Consider the following 22,264-nt stretch of genomic DNA (forward strand, 5'->3'; position numbering starts at 1 on the left):
TTTTTGAAAACAGTGATTTATTTTTTAATCTTTGTTCTCACCACTATTCTACAGCATTAGATGCTGGTAACTGCTTCCTTCTTGAAATGTGGTCCTTCTTCAGTTATAACTCTGTTATAAGGACTCCCTTGGTTCTCAATGACCATTTCCTACTCAGTTTTCACTGTAAGAATTCTCCAAGTGTCAGGACTGGGCGCGGTGGCTCACACCTGTAATCCCAGCACTTTGGGAGGCTGAGGCGGGCGGATTATGAGGTCAGGAGATCAAGACCATCCTGGCTAACATGGTGAAACCCTGTCTCTACTAAAAAATACAAAAAATTAGCCGGGCATGGTGGCGGGTGCCTGTAGTCCCAGCTACTTGGGAGGCTGAGGCGGGAGAATGGCGTGAACTCGGGAGGCAGAACTTGCAGTGGGCCGAAATGGTGCCACTGCACTCCAGCCTGGGCGAAAGAGCCAGACTCTGTCTCAAAAAAAATAAAAAATAAAAAAAGAATTCTCTATGTTTGTCCTTAGTTGTTTTGTTACTGGATATATATATTCATGCCCTTGGCTATTTCATCTACAACCAGAGCTTATTTTTTATTTATTTATTTATTTTTTTGATGCGGAGTTTCACTCTTGTTGCCCAGGCTGGAGTGCAGTGGTGCGATCTCAGCTCACCACAACCTCCACCTCCCGGGTTCAAGCGGTTCTCCTGCCTTAGCCTCCTGAGTAGCTGGGATTACAGGCATGCGCCACCACGCCCAGCTAATTTTGAATTTTTAGTGGAGACGGGGTTTCTCCATGTTGGTCAGACTGGTCTCGAACTCCCAACCTCAGGTGATCTGCCCGCCTCTGCCTCCCAAAGTGCCGGGATTACATGCGTGAGCCACTGTGCCTGGCCAGAGCTTAATTTTTTAACCTTTATTTATTTATTTGAGAGAGAGTCTCACTCTGTCGCCCAGACTTAACCTTTATTTAAAAGAGCCTAGGCCAAGTGCGGTAGCTCACACCTGTAACCCCAGCACTTTGAGAGGCCGAGGCGGGCAGATCATGAGGCCAGGAGTTCAAGACCAGCCTGGCCATCATGGTGAAATCTTGTCTCTACTGAAAATACAATAATTAGCAGGGTGTGGTAGTGCTCGCCTGTAGTCCCAGCTACATGGGAAGCTGAGGCAGGAGAATCACTTGAGCCTGGTGGGCGGAGAGGTTGCAGTGAACTGAGATCATGCCATCACACTCCAGCCTGGATGACAAGAGCAAACTCTGTCACAAAAAAATTATAATAATAAAAATTTTAAAAAGGTGTCAGCTTAACCCTTAGAAGAGAGCTTTCTTATGCTGTAAAGTGAGGACTTAGTGTTTAATGGGTACGGAGTTTCTGTTTGGGATGATGGAAAAGTTCTGGAAATGGATAGTGGTAATGGTTGCACAACATAGTGAATGTCCTTAATTATGCCGTGGAATTATACACTTAAAAATGGTTAAAATGATAGAATTTTATGTTGTGTATATGTTGCCACAATAACAATAAAACCTCTCACAACTTCATATAATATTAAAAATAAAATTAAACATTTTGAAGGCCCTCGGCCTGGTGCGATGGCTCACCTAAGGTCAGGAGTTTGAGACTGGCCTGGCCAATATGGTGAAACCCTGTCTCTACTAAAAATAAAAAAAATTAGCCAGGCGTGGTGGTGGGCAACTGTAATCCCAGCTACTCAGGAGGCTGAAGCAGGAGAATTGCTTGAACACAGGAGGCGGAGGCTACAGTGAGCCAAGATCGCACTATTGCACTCCAGCCTGGGCAACAAGAGCAAAACTCTATCTCAAAAATAAATAAATAAATAAAATAAAAATAAATAAAGGCCCTGTACAATCTGCTTGCTTTTAAATCATATAGTTAACATTTAACCTACATTCATTTCTCCAAACATCCCTGCATCTCTGCCTCAGAGCTTTTGCTCAAAATATATAGTGTGCTTCTATTTTTCTTTAAGATTCAGCTCCAGAGCTACTTCTATAAAACTTCTCAAGGTATAGATTAAATTCATCTTTTTCTTCTCATCCCTATTAATAATTTCGACCTCGCTTATAGCAGTTAGCACATTTACCCTGTGGTATAGTTATTTGCCTGCATATGTGTATTTTTGCTTATAAGATTCCATCATTTCATGTTGTTGACACTCAATAGATGTTGACTGAATTGAATCTGAAGTCTCTCATTTTATAGATGGGGAAATTGGAATCCAGAGAGGACACACAGTGACAGAGCCAGGACTAGTTTCAGGGTCTTCTGTCTTCTGTTTCAACAAGTTTCCGTCTGCACTAACATAGTGACATGCATCCTATGGATGCTCTCAGTCTACTGATGTTAGACAATTCAGTATTGTGGTACAGAATAAACACCAGGTCCCATCTACGAGTCTTTCATCCATATAAAAAAGTACATTTGTTATTTGAAAATCTTTGTACATATGAAGATTATGATGTATTTTTATTCTGTTTTCAGCTTCATGTTTCCTGTTGCAGGTGGGATAAGACCCCCTCAAGGTATGTGAAAGTTTAAGTTTTGAACTTTTATTTTTCACTCTTGTGTTTCTGAATCTGGAATTAAATAAGTAAATAGAAAATAAGTTCTATTGCTGCTAAATAGAGTAAAATTTTCTACACTCTTAAACCTATATGACAGCTACTCTTAAAATTTCTCAAAAATTATATAATTTTGGGAGTAATAAGGGTCACTCCTCATTTCTCCCAAACTTATATAAACATTACGTTCATAGATTGTTTAACCTCAGAGGTGAAAGAGACTTTTAGGACAAGAATGTTAAGGAACATGTGATAAAAATGAAATGAGCTATAATTCACTTAATGATGTCTTTCTCCTTCTGTCTAGTCTTCTGCTAGATTGTTAGTGCCATGTCTGTCTAATGCTCATCTAGCCTTATCTCTAGCACCCAGCATGTTGATTTAACATAATAGGTTCTCTGTAGATGTTTGTTGAATGAATAAACGAACATCTTTAGTTGTTTCACACTGCTATTTTTTCTCTATATGATAGTATCTTATAATCATGTTTTATAAACATATAATTTTGAAATTAAAAGAGATCACATACTCTGATTCAGCTTAAAGTATTTAAGTCTCAGGATTTTGTTTGGTTTTGGTTTTTTATTTTTATTTTATTTTTTTGAGAAGGGGTCTTGCTCTTTTGCCCAGGCTGGAGTACAAGTGGCACAGTGATAGCTTACTGCATAGCCTCGGCCTCCTAGGCTCAAGCATTTCTCCCACCTCAGCTTCCCGGGTAGCTGGGACCACAGGTGCACACCACCACGCCTGGCTAATTTTTAAATATTTTGTAGAGACACGGTCTCCTTATGTTGCCCAGGCTGGTATCAAATTCCTTGGCTCAAGCGATTCTTCTGCCTTGGCCTCCCAAAGCACTGGGATTACAGGCATGAGCCACCATGTCATATAAGTCTCAGTTCTATTCCTAGAAATTTCTGTACTAAGTATACCTCTTCTCTCTTGGTCTGAGACCAGGACCCACCAATATCAATTCTAGCTTTATCTTCAAGGAAATAGTAGTGAAGGAATATAATTTTGACCCATGCTGCCATGCAGCTGGGACACAACAGTGAAGAAGGAATAGATCTGCCTTTCTCTGGCTTTTTTTCCACTCACTTCTCCCACTCTGATGTATTCCCTCTCCCCTCACACCAAGCTGCTTCTGAAAACTGGCTCTTCTTAAAAAGCCAGCGTTGATTGGTTGTCATAGATTTGCTGGAGAAACAGAGACTCGTAGGTCAGCAGTAGAGATAAAAGATAAAGAGCAGCTCAGTAGCAGATGGTCAGTGGCTCATCCTGACTTTGTCTTCATTTATAATCAGTGATGGCGGTTGAGTTTCAGGCAAGTTTTTCCGAGGGTCAGTTGTATTCTTTTCATCGTGTTCACGTTTATGCATTATTTAAGCTATCTGTAATTAGATGTGTCCCAGATTGAGATCAAATGGTTTGAGATCTTTTGTTCTTTAGGAAGGTATTACAGAGTTATGTGTTCATTATCATGGTTTGTTATTTTGCATTTCTACACATTTTCAAGTAAAAATATACCTATGGAGCGAAGGAACTGGACAAGAAGAGCTCTCAAAATGTTGCCTGATATTTTTTCTTAGGGAATTTGGAATTGGTTTGGAGATTTTTTTTAACAGTTTTTAGGATGAACTTTTGGATCATTTGAAGGCTTTAAATTATGCGTGCATCATTTCTGAAAACATATGTAAGAAACCGACAGCAAGGGTGGCCACAAGATCGTGAGTACTTGAATAGGAGACAGAGGAGAGAAAGAGACCTATTTTTTACTGTGTACACTTTTGTGCCTTGAAATGTTATGCCAGATATGTGAGTTACCCATTCAGAAATAAAATAAAATCAATTAAAATGAATAAAACTTTTAAGTCCAAAGAAATAAGACAGAAAACATCTTACGGTGGCTGTTTTCAATCTTGTATTTTAATTCTCCCTGACACCTTGTGATCTTTGTACTTGGTGTTCTTTGGTCTGGAATATTCTTCCCAAACACCTGCATGGCTTGGTTCTTTATTTTCTTGAGGACCTTTCTGAAATACCACCCTGTTGGTGAAACTTTTTCTGATTGCCCTATGTAAAATATCAACCACTCCATTCCCTCTTGCCCTGCTTTATTATTTTTTGGCCCTAGCTCTTATCACCACCTGACATGTACTTATTTTTTTGTTGTCTGTCTCTCCTGATTACAGTGTAAGCTCCATGAGAGTGAAGACCTGGTTTTATTCATGGCTGTGTCCCCAGAACAGTGCCTAATATGGAGTAGGCCTCAAATACTTGAATAAGTGAATGGTCTACCTCAAATAACTGTTAGCCACAATGTGGATGTCCATGCTTCTGAAATTAGGCTAGGTTATAGATAACCTGGAAGGTACACAAAAGCCATAAGATAAACATGGTATGATTTCCTAGATCTTTAATTTTTCAAATCGACAGTTTGATATAAAGTTCCTTACAGTGGAACCAACATGGATGTAGTTTGAATGCAAAATTAGAATGAAATTTGTGCTCAGGCTATGTAAGGATTTTGTTTTATTCACTTCTGTGTACCAAGCACATAGAACTATGCCTAGCATATGGTAGGCGTTTAGTATTTATTAAAATCCCAAAGAGATGTATATTCATTCACCTCTGCTCTTGGAAAAGTTTGGGAAACACTAGCCTAAATCATACTTTCATGATAGTTTTCTGCCATTGCACATACTGATGGCTACTTTGTGGTAACTGTTATATTACCTATTCATGTAAGAAAAAGGAAGAAGAATAACATTTCTTTGAGCATAGTAAGTATTAAACAGTTTTACAAATGAGAAACCAAGGCATAGAAAGAAGCAAATTGCCCAAGGTTCCAAAGATGTATGTGGCATTTCTAGTTGACTCTTAGAGTTCATGCTCCTGTTATTTTGTTAGTTATCTGCTGCTGTGTAACAGATTATCCCGAACTTTAAAAAGTAAACATTTTATTATTTCATAGTGTGTCTGTGGGTCAGGAATCTAAGAGTAGCTCTGCTGGGTGGTTCAGGCTCAAGACCTCTTATGAGATGGCAGTGAAGATGAGCCAGGCTTGCAGTCATCTGAAAGTTTCATGGAGCTGCTTCCAGGGTGGCTCACTGAGATAGATGGCAAATTCATGCTGCCTTTTCGCAGAAGACCTCAGTACCTTACCACATGGATTCTCCATAGGTCTTATTGAGTATTTCATAATGTGGCAGTGCTCCAGAGCGAGTGATCCAAAAGAACCAGGAGGAAACTACAGTGTCTTTTAAGAACTAGCCTCCGGGCCAGGCGCAGTGGCTCACACCTGTAATCCTAGCACTTTGAGAGGCTGAGGCGGGTGGATCACTTGAGGTCAGGAATTCAAGACCAGCCTGACCAAGACGGCGAAACCCCATCTCTACTAAAAGTACAAAAATTAGCAGACACCTGTAGTCCCAGCTACTTGGGAGCCTTGAACTCAGGAAGTGGAAGTTGCAGTGAGCTGAGATCATGCCACTGAACTCCAGCCTGGGTGACAGAGTGAGACTCTGTCTCAAAAAAAATAAATAAATAACTGGCCTTCAAAGTTATATGCTGTCATTTCCACAGTATCCTATTGGTTATACTGGTCAGCCCCATTCAGTATGGAATGGAACAACACACGAGTATGAATACCAGGAGACAGAGGTCACTGGAGGCCATCTTGAAGGCTGAGTACCCCAATTAGGCCATACTGTTTTTTAGTATGCATACAAATTCCATAGAAGAGATACTATCTTCATTTTACAGATGAAGTTTTGTAACTTGTTCAAGATCACACAGCTAAGTAAATGACAGAGTTGGAATTCATATTCATATCTGTCTCACTCGACCCTGTACTTTTTCCATTACACTCTGCTTCCTGCCAAGTAACAAGTCCTTTAGGTACTTATGGTTTTAAGAAAATAAACTTTAAAATACATTGACTTTAATAATGTCTTTATGTTTTCAGCAGGCCTGATGCCGATGCAGCAACAAGGATTTCCTATGGTCTCTGTCATGCAGCCTAATATGCAAGGCATTATGGGAATGAATTACAGCTCTCAGATGTCCCAAGGACCTATTGCTATGCAGGTACTTGCTTCTTTAGTTGGTTTCTTACAAAGTTATTGTTTGTTGTTATGTTTATATATCAAGAGCTACAGGCTAAGAGCTTAATGTTACAATTAGAAATAAGCATAAATAAATGGCTTCCTTCAAACTAAAATGAAGATGTGTTCACCCTCCAAGAGTGAGGGAGAAGGCTAAGTGTAGTGGCTCACACCTGTAATCCCCGCACTTTGGGAGGCCGAGGCAGGCAGATCACTTCAGGTCAGGAGTTCGAGACCAGGCTGGCCAACATGGCAAAACCCCATCTCTACTAAAACTACAAAAATGACCTGGGTGTGGTGGCATGTGCCTGTAGTCCCAGCTACTCGGGAGGCTGAGGCAGGGCAATCCCTTGAACCCGAGAGGCGGAGGTTGCAGCGAGCCGAGATCATGCCACTGTACTCCAGCCTGGGCAACGAGGGGAGACTCCCGTCTCAAAAAAAAAGGCCTGAGGAAAAAAAGGTTTTTGCTTTTGTACTATTAACCAGTATCTTTAAAGCCATATACTGTATTTCTTTTTTACCTAATAATTTATTTAGTTTTGCTTTTTTCAACTTTTATTTTAGATTCAGGGGACAGTTTGTAGGTTTATTACACTAATGTGTTGTGTGATGCTGAGGGTTGGGGTATGATGGAACCGATCACCTGGGTAGTGAGCATAGTACCAAACAGGTAGTTTTCCAACTCTTCCCCCGCTCTTTCTCCCCTCTTATAGTCTCCAGTCTTTATGTCGAGCCTGTCTTTATGTCCATGTGCACCCAGTGTTTAGCTCCCACTTGTAAGTGAGAACATGTGGTATTTGGTTTTTTGTTTCTGTGTTAGTTTACTTACTTACCTAATACTTTAACATTTTCTATTTCTGTGTGTTTTGTTATACAGTATATACTTTTATACAGTAACACGTGTATATAACTTATAAATAAGTAATATTAGGAGTTCACAACCAGAATTTTCAGTTGAAACAATTGTTGTTTTGAAGTCAATTATGCAAATAAAGCTTCTGTTTTGTGTTTAAATGGTCAGGAAAACTTCCAGTGTCATTTTTTATCCATCTCTAGAAGGAAGCAAATGGGAATACATTGAGATTTTGTAGGTTTTTAATTCACGTTAAGCTAGCTTTCACTAGGTTGTGCTGCAGAAACAGTCCCCAGATCTCCATGACTTACAAAAGTTTAGCCCTCACTCGTGATACATATCCTCCTGTGTTGGTGCTGACTCTGCTCCATGTTTTCTTTATCCTAGGACCCTCAGCCAGGACATCCTAGGCTCTTGGCATAGGAAAAAGAGATGGCCAAACGCTGTGATGTCTTTTAAAGCTAACACCTGGAGGTAGCATATATTAGTCACTTCTGCTCACCAAAGTAATATGGCCTTAGCATCAGTAGAGGAGGAATATACCAGGAGGAATGTAAACCATATAGGGATATGTAGTCCTCTTAGAATAAACGCAGCAAATGGCCAGGAGCGGTGGCTCACACCTGTTATCCCAGCACTTTGGGAGGCCAAGGCAGGCAGATCACAAGGTCAGGAGATTGAGACCAGCCTGACCAGCAGGGTGAAACCCCGGCTGTACTAAAAATACAAAAATCAGTCGGGCATGGTGGTGCGCACCTGTAGTCCCAGCTACTCAGGAGGCTGAGGCAGGATAATCGCTTGAACCTGGGAGGCGGAGGTTGTAGTGAGCTGAGATCGTGCCACTGCACTCCTGCCTGGGAACAGAGTAAGACTCCGTCTCAAAAAAAATAAAGTAAAATAAAAAAATAAGAATAAAGGCAGCAAATAACTAAAAACAATCTACTATAGAATACAATGTCTTTTAAATTAAAACTTCCTAAGCTTACCACTGAATCTTAATAACAATTGATACAAATTTTAAATCATTAATTTTTACACTAAACATTATTTTATGCTTACACAATTATCTGAAAAATGTTTTTAGAGTTTGAACCAACCAAAAACAGTAAGAGTCTCTAATATGCAGAACAATAGGAAAAAAGTAAACTATGAGAGTTGATAGTGCCTTAATAATGTCCCTGAATATCAGAAGCTTGTGTATTAATGATGCTAAGACAAAGCAACCAAAGTCTTTTTCTTTAACCTTTACTCTTGCTGACAGGCATTATATTGTTTGGAAGATGCTGACCCGGTTTTTTTTTTTTTTTTTTTTGAGATGGAGTTTCACTCTTGTTGCCCAGGCTAGAGTGCAGTGGTATGATCTCGGCTCACTACAACCTCCGCCTCCTGGGTTCAAGTGATTCTCCTGCCTCAGCCTCCCAAGTAACTGGTATTACAGGTGTGCGCCACCACGCCCAGCTAATTTTGTATTTTTAGTAGAGTGGGGGTTTCGCCATGTTGGCCAGGCTGGTTTCAAACCCCTGACCTCCGGTGATCCATCTGCCGCGGCCTCCCAGAGTGCTGGTATTAAAGGTGTGAGCCACCACACCCAGTTGCTGCTCACCATTTTTTTTTTAAGAGTCTTGCTCTGTCGCCCAGGCTGGAGTGCAGTGGCGCAATCTCGGCTCACTGCAAGCTCTGCTTCCCAGGTTCACGCTGTTCTCCTGCCTCAGTCTCCTGAGTACCTGGGACTACAGGCTCCCACCACCACGCCTGGCTAATTTTGTTTTTGTATTTTTAGTAGAGATGGGGTTTCACTGTGTTAGCCAGGATGGTCCCAATCTCCTGACCTCGTGATCTACCCGCCTGAGCCTCCCAAAGTGCTGGGATTACAGGCATGAGCCGTCGTGCCTGGCTTGCTCACCATTTTTTAAGGCGAAAAACACCCAGATTTTATTTGCCACCCCCTGGCCGAAACTCAGTAGCCTTAACCAATCAGGGACATATATGAAGCAAACCCATTGGTCCTTTAGTTATCTCTTTAATCTCTTAAGTCTTTGGAGATAAAAGTGATGATTCAGATAAAAGTCAACATAGAAATTTAGTCTCTTTTTTTTTTTTTTTTTTTTTTTTTTTGAGACAGTGTCTGGCTCTGTTGCTCAGGCTGGAGTGCAGTGGTGCAATCTCAGCTCACTGCAACCTCTGCCTCCTGGGTTCAAGCGATTCTCCTGCCTCAGCTTCCCAACCAGCTGGGATTACAGGCGCATGCCACCACATCCGACTAATTTTTGTATTTTTAGTAGAGACAGGATTTTGTAGTGTTGGCCAGGCTGGTCTTGAACTCTTGACCTCAAGTGATCCGCCCGCTTTGGCCTCCCAAAGTGCTGGGATTACAGGTGTGAGCCATTGTGCTGGCCAGAAATTTAGTCTTGATGATTATTATATTATTATTGATTATTATAATATCTCGCTTCCTCAAAAAACATAAAAAGAAAACCCTCCTCATGATGTACAATACATTTTAAAATTATTATTCTGAAGCATTTCAAACATCTAGGCAAGTGTAGAGCACATGATGGACATGTGTAAACCTGTTGCAAACTGTTGTGTAATTCTAAGAAATAATAGAAATCCTTTGCCCAGTTCCCCTATTGGTAAAACTTGTAGAACTATAGTAACACAATCAGCGTATGGACATTGGCACAGCTGAGATACAGAACATTTCCATCTCCCCAGGGATCTCCTCACGTTGCCCTTTTGTAGCTGTACTCACTTCCTTCCTGCCCCACCTTACCCCTTTTGCATTCGCTAGTGTGTTCCCCATTTCTATAATTTTGTAGTTTCAAAAATGTTATATAAATTGAATCATTAACCTTTTGGATTTGGCGTTTGTCGCTTAGCATAATCCCTTCAGATTCATCCAAGTTGTTGCATGTATCAGTAGTTCATTTTTTTTAAATTGATGAGTAATAGTTCATGGTTTGGATGTATGACTGTTTAACCGTTTGCTCACTGAAGGACATCAGGGTTGTTTACAGTTTTTGGCTATTACAAATAAAGGTTTTTGCGTGAACATACCTCATTTCTTGGGATAAATGCCCAAGAGTACAATTGCTAGGTTGCATGTATTGCATTTTTGGTTTTTTAAGATGCTGCCAAACTTTTTTCCAGAGTAGCTGTAGTATTTTACATTCCTACCAGCAGTGTATCAGAGGTTCAGTTATACTGCATCCTTACCTGCATTTAGTGTCATCATTTTTTGTTTAGCCATTCTGACAGGTATGTTTAATATCTCATGGTTTTAATTTGCATGGTTTTAATGTGCAGATGATGTTGAACATCTTTTCATGTGTTTATTTACCATCATTACATTTTCTTCAGAGAAGTGTCTTTTCATAGCTTCTGACCATTTTCTAATTGCATTTTTTGGTATTTTACTATTGAATTTTGAGAGTTCTTTATATCTTTTAGGTACTAGTCCTTTGTCAGATATGTGGTTTACTAGTGTTTTCTTCTTGTCTTTAGCTTGTCTTTTCACCCTCTTAATGGGGTCTTTCACAGAGCAAAAATTCAATTTTGATGAAATTCAGTTTACCAGTTTTTCCTGTTATGGATCATGCATTGGTATAACTCTAAGAGTTCATTGCCTTGCCCTAGATTCTGGAGATTTTCTCCTATGTTTTTTTCTAAAAGTTCTATGGTTTTCATTTAAGTCCATGATCCATTTTGAGTTAATTTTTGTATAAGATCTAAGACTTAGATTGAGGTTGTTTTTTATCTCTCTCTTTGTATCTATGTAAGTCTGCCCCAGCAACATTTGTGGAAAAAGCTATTCTGCTTCCATTGAAATGCTTTCACATTTTTGTCAAAAATCAGTTGGGCATGCTTGTATGTATCTTTCTCTAGGTTCTCTGTTCTGTGCTGTTGTTTTATGTATACGCCTGTTCCTTCACCGATAACACAGTCTTTGTGATGGTAGCTATACGATAAGGTTGAGTCCTCCTACGTTATTCTTCTTTCCAGAATTTAACTATTCTGGTTTCTCTGTCTTTCCATATTAATTTTGGGATAATCTTGTCTATCTCTGGAAAAACTCTTGCTGGAGTTTTGATAGGCATTGTATTAAACCTCTGTATGAATTTAGGGAGAATTGATGTCTTTGAGAATTGACGTCTTCCATCATAACAGTATGGGATGTCTCTTCATTTGTTTAGATCTTTGGTTTCTTCTATCAGCATTTATATAGTTTTCAGCATAAAAGTCACATCCGTGTTTGGTTAGATTTACATCTAAATATTTTGGTTTTTTGAGGAATTATGAATGGCGTTTTTTAATGTCAATGTTCACATATTCATTGGTAGTGTATAGAAATACAGTTGATTGTATATGTTTGTTTTATATCCTTCAACCTTACTGAACTCATTTTATTAGCTCTGGGAATTTTTTTGTGGATTCCCTTGGGATTTTTTATATAGGTAGTCAGGTCCTACCTTTATCAAATTTTAACATGCCACATTTGCTTTACATTTTTTTAAAGAATTCAAAAATACTTTCCTTCCTCTCCTTCCCCAGAGGTTGTTATCACTATCATGAATTCAGTGTTTATGGTTCTCGTATATATTTTTATACTACTTTGTCACCCAGGCTGGAGTGCAGTGGCGCGATCTCGACTCACTGCAACCTCCACCTCCTGTGTTCAAGCAATTCTCCTGCCTCAGCATCCCTAGTACCAGGGATTACAGGTGCCCACCACCTCGCCTGGCTAGTTTCTGTATTTTAGTAGAGATGGGGTTTCACCATGTTGGCCAGACTGGTCTCAAACTCCTGACCTCAAGCAATCTACCCACCTCTACCTCCCAAAGTGCTGGGATTACAGGCATGAGCCACTGTGCCTGGCCATAATTTTATACTTTTATTATTTTATATATTTGTATACTTACGAGCAATATATAATATTTTCTAGGTTTTAAATTTTACGTATGTACCCTTCAACATCTTAACTTTTTAATTTAACATTGTTTGCCCCCAAGACTTATCCCTGTTGTAAAATTATGCCAAGTTCATTCATAGTAGCTGCTGTGTGGTATTTCATTGAGTGAATATATGTTGTTCTATTAACAGACATTTAAATTGCTTCTAATGTTTTGCTCTTTTGATCTCATTGATTTCTGAGTGTTCATTATATATTCTGGATTCTAATCCTTTGTAGTTACATGTGTTGCCAGTATCTTCTCCTAGTCGTTGGCCTCTCTTAATTTTGTTTATAGTGTCTTGTTGTGTAGAAATTAAGTCAGATGGATAAATCATTTTTTTTCTGTCTTATCTAAGACATTCTTCCCTACCTGTGTCTTCTTATTTAAAAAAAGTTAAGTTTCTTGTCTTTCTTGTCTTTTTTTTTTTTTTTTTTTTTTTTGAGACAGAGTCTCGCCCTGTCGCCCAGGCTGGAGTGTGGCGCAATCTCGGCTCACTGCAACTGCTGCTTCCTGGGCTCAGGCAGTTCACCTGCCTTAGCCTCTAGAGTGACTGCAACTACAGGCATGCACCACCACGCCTGACTAATTTTGTATTTTTAGTAGAGATGGGATTTTACCATGTTGTCCAGGCTGGTCTGGAACTCCTGGCCTCAAGTGATCTGCCTGCCTCAGCCTCCCAAAGTGCTGGGATTACAGGGTGTGAGCCAATGCGCCCAGCCAGTCTTTTCAGATTAAGTCTCTAACCTACCTAGAATTGTTCTTTAGAATCAGCGTGAGGTAGAAGGATGTAATTTTATTATGTTCCATTGTAGTCAGTTGTTCCCAAATAATTTATAAATAGCCCGTTTTTTATTTATTGATTTCTGTGATTATTCCTATAATATTACACTTCTTTATGTGCTTTGGATTAATTTCTAGGCTCAAGTATTTGTCTCATTGCTGCATCTGTCTTTCCTTGCGTCAGTAAATATCTTATGCCTTAATTATCTAGCCTGAGATAAGCATTGATATGTGGTAGTATGGATCATCCTCCTTCTTTTACAGAATTATAACTGATTCATGGTCCTTTGCCCTTCAGTATAATTTTAAGATCAACTTGTCAAAACAAAACTGTTGGGGTTCTAACTGAAATGGACACTTTTACTCTTTTAGTCTTAACTGTCATGCTATGCTTCTCAACTTATTGAAATCTTAAGTGCCGTCAGTAGTTTATCAAATGTATCTCAGATTTCTGAGTTCTTTCTTTTGTTATGTCATCCATTCAGTATGTAATTAAAGACTAGTATCTCTTAATCTTTTAGTTTATTTAGATTTCAAAAGTCTATAAAAACTTAGACAGTCCCTCCTTTCCAGGTGTAGGGGAAACACAAAATGCCGTTTAGTAAATTTGAATGTTCTTCAAGAGAGGAGTTTGTGAGTAAGAAGGCAATATGCATGACACGTTTCTTTCTTTCATTCTTTGTTATTTTTGTTGAACACTTTGCCTTATTTTTCATCTCTGATTTGGGTAGTTTCTTTTGTATTTTATATACTTTGGGTGAACTGAGTAAAAAAAAAAGAAAAATTTAATTCTAGGACTGTGATCCTAACTTTTAGCAGCAAGAGAGCAATACTATGATTTAAAATAAGTATACACAGCTATCTCCACCCAAGATTTAGAATAGAGAATGTTAGCAATAAAGCAATATTGGGTGTAACTGCAGTTGTAGAGTGCTAGAAACCCTTCAAAAGCATTCCAAGCTGGCCGGGCATCATGGCTCATGCCTGTAATTCCAGCCCTTTGGGAGGCCAAGGTGGGTGGATCACTTGAGGTCAGGAGTTTGAGACCAGCCTAGCCAACCTGGTGAAACCCCATCTATACTGAAAATACAAAAATTAGCTCCGCGTGGTGGCACATGCCTGTAGTCTTAGCTACTTGGGAGGCTGAGGTGGGAGAATCACTTTATCCTAGGAGGTGGAGGTTGCAGTGAGCTGAGATCGCACTACTGCATCCCAACTTGGGTGACAGAGTGAGACCCTGTCTCTAAATAAATAAATAAATAGAATTTAATGTGAATCCTCAATGTTTTTCTCTCCGGCATGGTTCAGTGGTTTTTGTATAAGCATGGAGAAGTTGATTAGTTGATTCTAATCAGGGGTGAAGTTTACCAGGAGACCATGTTAAGGAATTGACAATTAAGGGCATTAAGGATATTGACAAGGGCATTTAATATTGAACCCTAGAATCTAAATTGAGCAGGAAGGGAAGTGAGGATATAATGAAGATGATTAATCATGAGAAACGTGGCAAATTAACAGGTGGAACCTACAAAATAAGCCCAGGGAAAAAATAATAAATTAACAGGTGGGAGATATTAACGAGATAGGCGAATTACTGGTCTAGATGAGCTAGAAGGATCAGAAGTGGTAGTCAAGTGTCAGGATGCCTAACATCCAGATTTTGGACATGACACAGTCTTTGGTGCAGATAGATCACGGGTATTACCATGGAATGGGAAGCTGGAATTGTATGTTGGGCATGATTGTGATGAGGAGGCTAAAGACCTAGAAGACCACAGTGTTAGGTGAGTGATCCGTGTTGGTGATTGTTGACGTTACCAAGAGCAGTTGGGAGATAGAATGGAAGATAGCAAAGTCTGAAGTGTACAACTGAAGAGTGAGGAAGTTGAGGGTCAGTAGATGACGTGAACAAGATCGGATAGTAAATGATGAAGTCTATTAGTGAGAAATTAAAATGTATTCAGGTTTTTGAAGGTAGAGAGAGGAGAAAAGGTTTAGAAGAAGCAAGGAAGAATATTCCCCACTTACAGGAAATAGAAAAGTAGCAGTCTCCAAAATGAGAGTGTTTCACGGACAGACTTTAGTTAGGGACAGAAGGGGAACTTTTCAGGGAGAAGGTTGAGTAGTAGAAGTTTTCACTCACTAAAAATTAGCCATTTAACTATTATCATTGTCATCACTCTTAATATTAGATTTCGAACCAGGTGCGATGGCACACGCCTGTAGTCCTAGCTACTCTGGGGCTGAGGTGGGAGGATCTCTTGAGCTCAAGAGTTGGAGGCTGCCGTGAGCTGTGATTACACCATTGCACTCCAGCCTGGGTGACACAACGAGACTGTGTCTCTAAAAACATATTATTAAATTTTGTGATTAGCTGTTATGTTATTCTTATTTCTGGACACTTTAATAAACTTTATAATATTGTATTATGTCATTATTATTGAATATGTTTCTTTCATTTTCTATAAAAGTTTGACTATTAGGCCTTTGATAGCATCAAAATATTCATTATCCTCTCATATATATTGGAAAATCAGATTTAATTTCATTTGTGGTATGTTTACCATATGCCAGCCTCTTACCTATTATTGCAAGTATGAAAATATATAAGATATAATGCCTCTTCTCGAAGAGGATTAGTGAGCTCACAAGAATGTAATTTGTGGGCATATACTTCCATACTCACACACCAATCAGACTATTAGCAGCAGTCACCTCTGGGACAGTGAAGGGAATGGAGGGCTAGATATTAAGGGGAGCCTTCCATTTTTAGCATCTTTTAATATAATATGTTTATTTGCATATTTGCATCTTATTTGCATCTCTGCATCTTTTAATACAATATATTTCTATTTTTTACAAATAAAAATATTAAGATAGAATTTTTGAAAGTCACATTTTTGTGTGTGATAATTAAAGGGAGAAATTGTGTTTTCTAAGCCTTTGTCTGTTTCTTCTAGGCAGGAATACCAATGGGACCAATGCCAGCAGCGGGAATGCCTTACCTAGGACAAGCACCCTTCCTGGGCATGCGTCCTCCAGGCCCACAGTACACTCCAGACATGCAGAAGCAGTTTGCCGAAGAGCAGCAGTAAGAGATCACCAAAATTAAAGGATAACAAAGATACATTATAGCATCTATCTTAAGAATTGTCTAATAATCTCTAGTGAAGATTTGAAACTAAAACAGTCAAAAGTTGTCTTTAAAACTCTTGGCCGGGCGTGGTGGCTCATGCCTGTAATCCCAGCACTTTGGGAGGCCAAAGTGGGCAGATCACGAGGTCAGGAGGTTGAGACCATCCTGGCTAACACGGTGAAACCCCGTCTCTACTAAAAAATACAAAAAATTAGCCGGGCGTGGTGGTGGGCGCCTATAGTCCCAGCTACTCGGGAGGCTGAGGCAGGAGAATGGCTTGAACCCGGGAGGTGGAGCTTGTAGTGAGCCGAGATGAGCCACTGCACCCCAGCCTGGGCGACAGAGCAAGACTCTGTCTCAAAAAAAAAAAAAAAAAAAAACTCTTAAGGCCTGGCCCAGTGGCTCATGCCTATAATCCCAGCACTTTGGGAGGCTGAGGCGGGCAGATTGCTTGAACCCAGGAGTTCAAGGCCAGCCTGAGCAACATGGTGAAACCCTGTCTCTACAAAAAATACAAAATATTAGCTAGGCTTGGTGGCTTATGCCTGTAGTCCCAGCTGCTCAGGAGGCTGAGGTGGGAGGATCACCTGGGCCCCGAGATTGAGGCTGCAGTCAGCCGTGATCATGCCACTGTACTCCAGCTTGGGTAACAGAGTGAGACCCTATTTAAAAACAAAAACAAAAAAGCCTCTTTAAAATACCATTATTACAAGTTTAGAGTCAAAAAGGACCTTAGAGATCCTCTAATTCAACCCTGTTGTTTTATATCTAGTGAAAGTGAAGTCCAGGAAAATGAAACAACTTGTCAGTCCAGGTAACACAGTTACCAGCAAAGCCTGAACCCAAAGTCAGGCCTCCTGATTCCCAGATCACTACTCTTTCTCCTGTATGACACTGCCTTCCCAAGCAGGTTCTTGTTTAATATGCAGAGCAAAGTGCGTTCTTACGTTTGTCTGCCTGTTTTTTGAGAACACTTTTGTATGCAAAAGCTTGTTTCCTCCTCTTGCAAATTAGATGAGAAATAAATTCATATTCATAATTTAGGTAAATCATTATTTAGACTCAAGTCAAATATTTTGGAATTAATGTAGTGAGGAAACAGGATTGTCATAAGAAAACTAGATATTTAGCAATGAAATTTACACTTCTAGAAGTGCAACATGATATTGCTGAAACTGTTAGAAATCTGAATATAAAACAGTGTATAATCCTGGGAGCTTGTTTTTTATTAGGTCATTTTTCCTTCAGGAAACGATTTGAACAGCAGCAAAAACTCTTAGAAGAAGAAAGAAAAAGACGCCAGTTTGAAGAGCAGAAGCAAAAGCTCAGACTTTTGAGCAGTGTGAAACCCAAGGTAATACTTCAATACTTCTCTTCACCCAGAACATACACACCCTGAATGTGCCTCTTCCCACTCATTGAGTGGATGTCATCACTGGGGCACCAGCCCAAGCTGGGGCTGTGATTGACTCTTCTCATTTCGGTTTATCTAATTCCTAATGTGAAGGATTTTTCATTTTCTGTGAAGATACACTGTTATTGATGAGAATAGGGTATCAGCCATTATCTTCTCAACTCTTTTTTAGTATCATGGCAATATTTGTAATCTTTTTCTTGGAAAGCAGTAATCCTGAATTCAGAAATATTTCATATTTCTCTTAGAGCCTTCACAGGACACTTAATATCAAACAGGTCTATCCTGAAGTATTTATATGTTGGCCTTGTAATGTTTTTATTTTCTGTAGAGTGTCATTGTTTAGTCATTTACCTGTTTTTCTGACTTGGAGAATTCATCATCAGAAGTATGTGGTAAAAATATTGGAAGCAGATGAGTATCTGTGCTTTTCTTAATTTGGGAGGGTTTAGGATAGAGTGAGGGATAAGTAAAGAAATATACATATATTTGTTGTTTCTTAGACAGGAGAGAAGAGTAGAGATGATGCTTTGGAAGCCATAAAAGGAAATTTAGATGGGTTTTCCAGAGATGCAAAAATGCACCCTACTCCAGCATCGCACCCCAAGAAACCAGGTAGTTTTAAGAGGCATTACATTTTTCTTTTCTTGGAAGGTGATTTACGTAGTCCCTGTTTCTTTACCTCGCCATTGTATGTGTGTGTGAAAAGTCAATGCAGAACTCTTCCTTCAAGCTAAGTACAGATTTGGATGTTCTGAAATGTGCAGTGGCTTCAGAGCTGTAGTCTGGATAACAACTGTCTTGGGAGGGAAAAAAACCTGTCTTCTAATTAAATGTCAGTACGACAATTTCACCTGTAAGTTTTCTGTATATAAATATATTAACATTAGTAAAATCTATTCAATCAGAGCAAATGTAATAAATGAGTTTACCGTTTAATTCTCATTGTTTTTTTTTTTTTTTTTTTTTTTGAGACGGAGTCTCGCGCTGTCGCCCAGGCTGGAGTGCAGTGGCGCGATCTCGGCTCACTGCAAGCTCCGCCTCCCGGGTTCACGCCTTTCTCCTGCCTCAGCCTCCTGAGTAGCTGGGACTACAGGCGCCCGCCACCGCGCCCGGCTAATTTTTTGTATTTTTAGTAGAGACGGGGTTTCACTGTGGTCTCGATCTCCTGACCTTGTGATCCGCCCGCCTCGGCCTCCCAAAGTGCTGGGATTACAGGCGTGAGCCACCGCGCCCGGCCAATTCTCATTGTTTTATAGTAATTTTATGAACTAGTTCTGATTTCATTACTTAATGTGATTAAACTTATAAATTCTTAAAATGACTCGTTTCTAAAAATCATGGGTGTAATAATGCTCTTCTTGAAATTTTAGTTTCTCTAATGCATTTCTTTGTAATTTTTATCATCATTTATTGTCAGGTAAGCAAAAAGAAATGTACCTGTTTTAGAAAGCAGGGTAAAGGGATTGGGGCGTGGCGTTAGGTTGTTCTTTTGAACATTTGGCAGTTCAAATGAGTCTTGTATTTGCATAATTGTTACCACATTGTTTTTAAAAATTCAACATTTCGAGTCGGGCGCTTTGGCTCATGCGTGTAATCCCAGCACTTTGGGAGACTGAGGCGGGTGAGATTACTTGAGGTCAGGAGATCGAGACCATCCTGGTTAACATGGTGAAACCCCATCTCTACTAAAAATACAAAAATAGGCCAGGTGCGGTGGCTCAAGCCTGTAATCCCAGCACTTTGGGAGGCGGAGACGGGCGGATCACGAGGTCAGGAGATCGAGACCATCCTGGTTAACATGGTGAAACCCCATCTCTACTAAAAAATACAAAAAACTAGCCGGGCGAGGTGGCGGGTGCCTGTAGTCCCAGCTACTCGGGAGGCTGAGGCAGGAGAATGGCGTAAACCCGGGAGGCGGAGCTTGCAGTGAGCTGAGATCTGGCCACTGCACTCCAGCCTGGGCGACAAAGTGAGACTCCGTCTCAAAAAAAAAAAAAAAAAAAAATTAGCTGGGCATGGTGGTGCGTGCCTGTATTCCCAGCTACTCAGGTAGCTGAGGCAGGAGAATCACTTGAACCTGGGAGGCGGAGGTTACAATGAGCCGAGATCATGCCACTGCCCACTCCAGCTTGGGCGTCAGAGCAAGACTCCATTGCAAAAATTCGAAGTTTTGACATTTTATCAGCTGATTTCAAGAAAACATACCTAATAGGTGAACAGTTTTCATAAATCATTTAGCCAGCCAAGAAAGTACTACCTTCTGCTGGAAAATGTTACGTTGATAAATTTTATCTTGAACTCTTGTATTATAGTACCTTTCATAGTTGATATCAAGAAGGAATAATCACAGGCATAGTAACCAGTTCTTGATTTTCCGGGACAACTTTTACTCTGTTCTGTTAATTTCACTTAAGATTCCCATTCCAAAAGTATGCCCCAAAATAAAATATACAAGATTGAAAAGAAAACAGATATTAGCAATCAGGCTGAGATTAGAAAGGAAAAATATACCTAAAAATGAAAATTATAAGTTGAATAAGCTAGTCAAGGAGTAATTTAAGAATATATATTAGAAGTTAATACTAAAACTGGACCTAGGCTGGAGGTTAGGAAAAGGAGAGAAAGGCAGTCAGGAGTTCAAGACCAGCCTGGCCAACATGGTGAAACCCCATCTCTACTAAAAATACAAAAAATTAATTGGGCATGGTGGCACATGCCTATAATCCCAGTCACTTGGTAGGCTGAGGCAGGAGAATAGCTTGAACCTGGGAGATAGAGGCTGCAGTGAGTCAAGACTGCGCCACTGCACTCCAGCCTGGACGACAGAGTGAGACTCCATCTGAAAAAAACAAAAAACCAAAAACCTAGTCGTAAAGTATTTATAAAAAGAGTGTCCAGCCATTCTACCACCAAAGGCACCTTTTAAATTTCTCTTTATAGATTGTTTATCTAAAATACTGAATACTGAATATACAAACTATATTGATCATATAAAAATTTTTTTTTTGAGACAGGGTCTCACTCTATTGCCCAGGCTGGAGTGCAGGGACATGATCACAGCTCACTGCAGCCATGACTTCCCAGGCTCAGACAATCCTCCCACTTCAACCTCACGAGTAACTGGGACCACAGATGCACACCACCACACCTAATTTTTGTATTTTTTGTAGAGACGAGATTTCACCATGTTGCCCAGGCTGGTCTCAAACTCCTGGGCTCAAGCAGTCCACCTGCTTTGGCTTTCCAAAGTGCTAGGATTACAGGTGTGAGCAACTGTACCTGGCCTATCATATAACTTTTATACTTCTTTTTAATCATACACATTAGCTGCTAGAGTTGGTATGGGCCAAAATATATTCCACATAGAATTCACACATTCTAGCCAAATGCAAAGAAACATTGGTTTGGTCATTATAGTATATCCCAAGTAAATAGTCAGGGTCCATTTAAAAAATATTTTAAGTAGCTGGGAACCCAAATTGAGAACCTTAATTGTTGGGAGACTTGGAATATAATGTGGGAGGGCTTTTTCTTTTTAAAACAAACTTAATTAAGGCAATAATTTTGCATATTTTGCATCTTCTTAGAACTTTCAGTGCATCCAGGTTTTGTTTCATTGATCCTAGAGAGAGGAAAGAAGTAGGCAGGGTCTCCATTTTTCAAATGAGAGCCATTTCTTAAAAAAAAAAGACTACTCCTAAGCTTCAAGTCAGTGAAGAAAAAAAGACTACTTATTGTGACAATAGACTTAGTCATATTAAAGCAATTCAAAATAATTTAAAATGTGGGGAGGCTGGGCGCAGTGGCTCACACCTGTAATCCCAGCACTTTGGGAGGCCGAGGTGGACAGATCACCTGAGGTCAGGAGTTCGAGACCAGCCTGACCAGTCTGGAGAAACTCCCATCTCTACTAAAAATACAAAATTAGCCAGGTGTGGTGGCATATGCCTGTAATCCCAGCTATTCAGGAGGCTGAGGCAGGAGAATCTCTTGAACCCAGGAGGTGGAGGTTGCTGTGAGCGGAGATCACGGCGTTGCACTCCAGCCTGGGCAACAGAGCGAGACTCTGTCTCAAAAAAAAAAAAAAAAAAAAAAAATCTGGGGCCAGGCGTGGTGGTGCACACCTGTAATCCAGCTACTTGGGAGGCTGAGGCAGAAGAATTGCTTGAACCTGGGAGGCAGAGGCTGCAGTGAGCTGAGATTGCGCCACTGCACTCCAGCCTTGGTGACAGAGCTAGACTCCATCTCAGGAAAACAAAAACAAAAACAAAACAAAGAAGGTGAGACGTGGTGGCTCACATCTGTAATCCCAAACCTTTGGGAGACCAAGGCAGGCAGATCATGTGAATTCAGGAGTTCGAGACCAGCCTGGCCAATATGGTGAAACCCTGTCTCTACTAAAAATACAAAAATTAGCCGGGCGTGGTGGTGGGCGCCTGTAGTCCCAGCT

General features: G+C 40.1%; 1 protein-coding gene across 6 annotated transcripts in view; it reads left to right on the forward strand.

Moving 5' to 3' along the window:
- SYNRG (synergin gamma) overlaps positions 1-22,264 on the forward strand; it is a 93,378-nt gene that overhangs the window by 6,902 nt on the left and 64,212 nt on the right. For 5 of the 6 annotated variants that reach the window (XM_025361203.1, XM_025361204.1, XM_025361205.1 and 2 more), the window contains exons 2-6: positions 2,494-2,534; positions 6,538-6,659; positions 16,222-16,352; positions 17,646-17,751; positions 18,315-18,426. In XM_025361203.1, coding sequence (XP_025216988.1) covers positions 2,494-2,534; positions 6,538-6,659; positions 16,222-16,352; positions 17,646-17,751; positions 18,315-18,426 — 512 coding nt within the window. The remainder of the gene's footprint in view (positions 1-2,493; positions 2,535-6,537; positions 6,660-16,221; positions 16,353-17,645; positions 17,752-18,314; positions 18,427-22,264) is intronic. The other variant, XM_025361206.1, reaches the window with a different exon arrangement.

This window comes from Theropithecus gelada, chromosome 16, assembly GCF_003255815.1.
Source record: "Theropithecus gelada isolate Dixy chromosome 16, Tgel_1.0, whole genome shotgun sequence".
Taxonomy (NCBI): domain Eukaryota; kingdom Metazoa; phylum Chordata; class Mammalia; order Primates; family Cercopithecidae; genus Theropithecus; species Theropithecus gelada.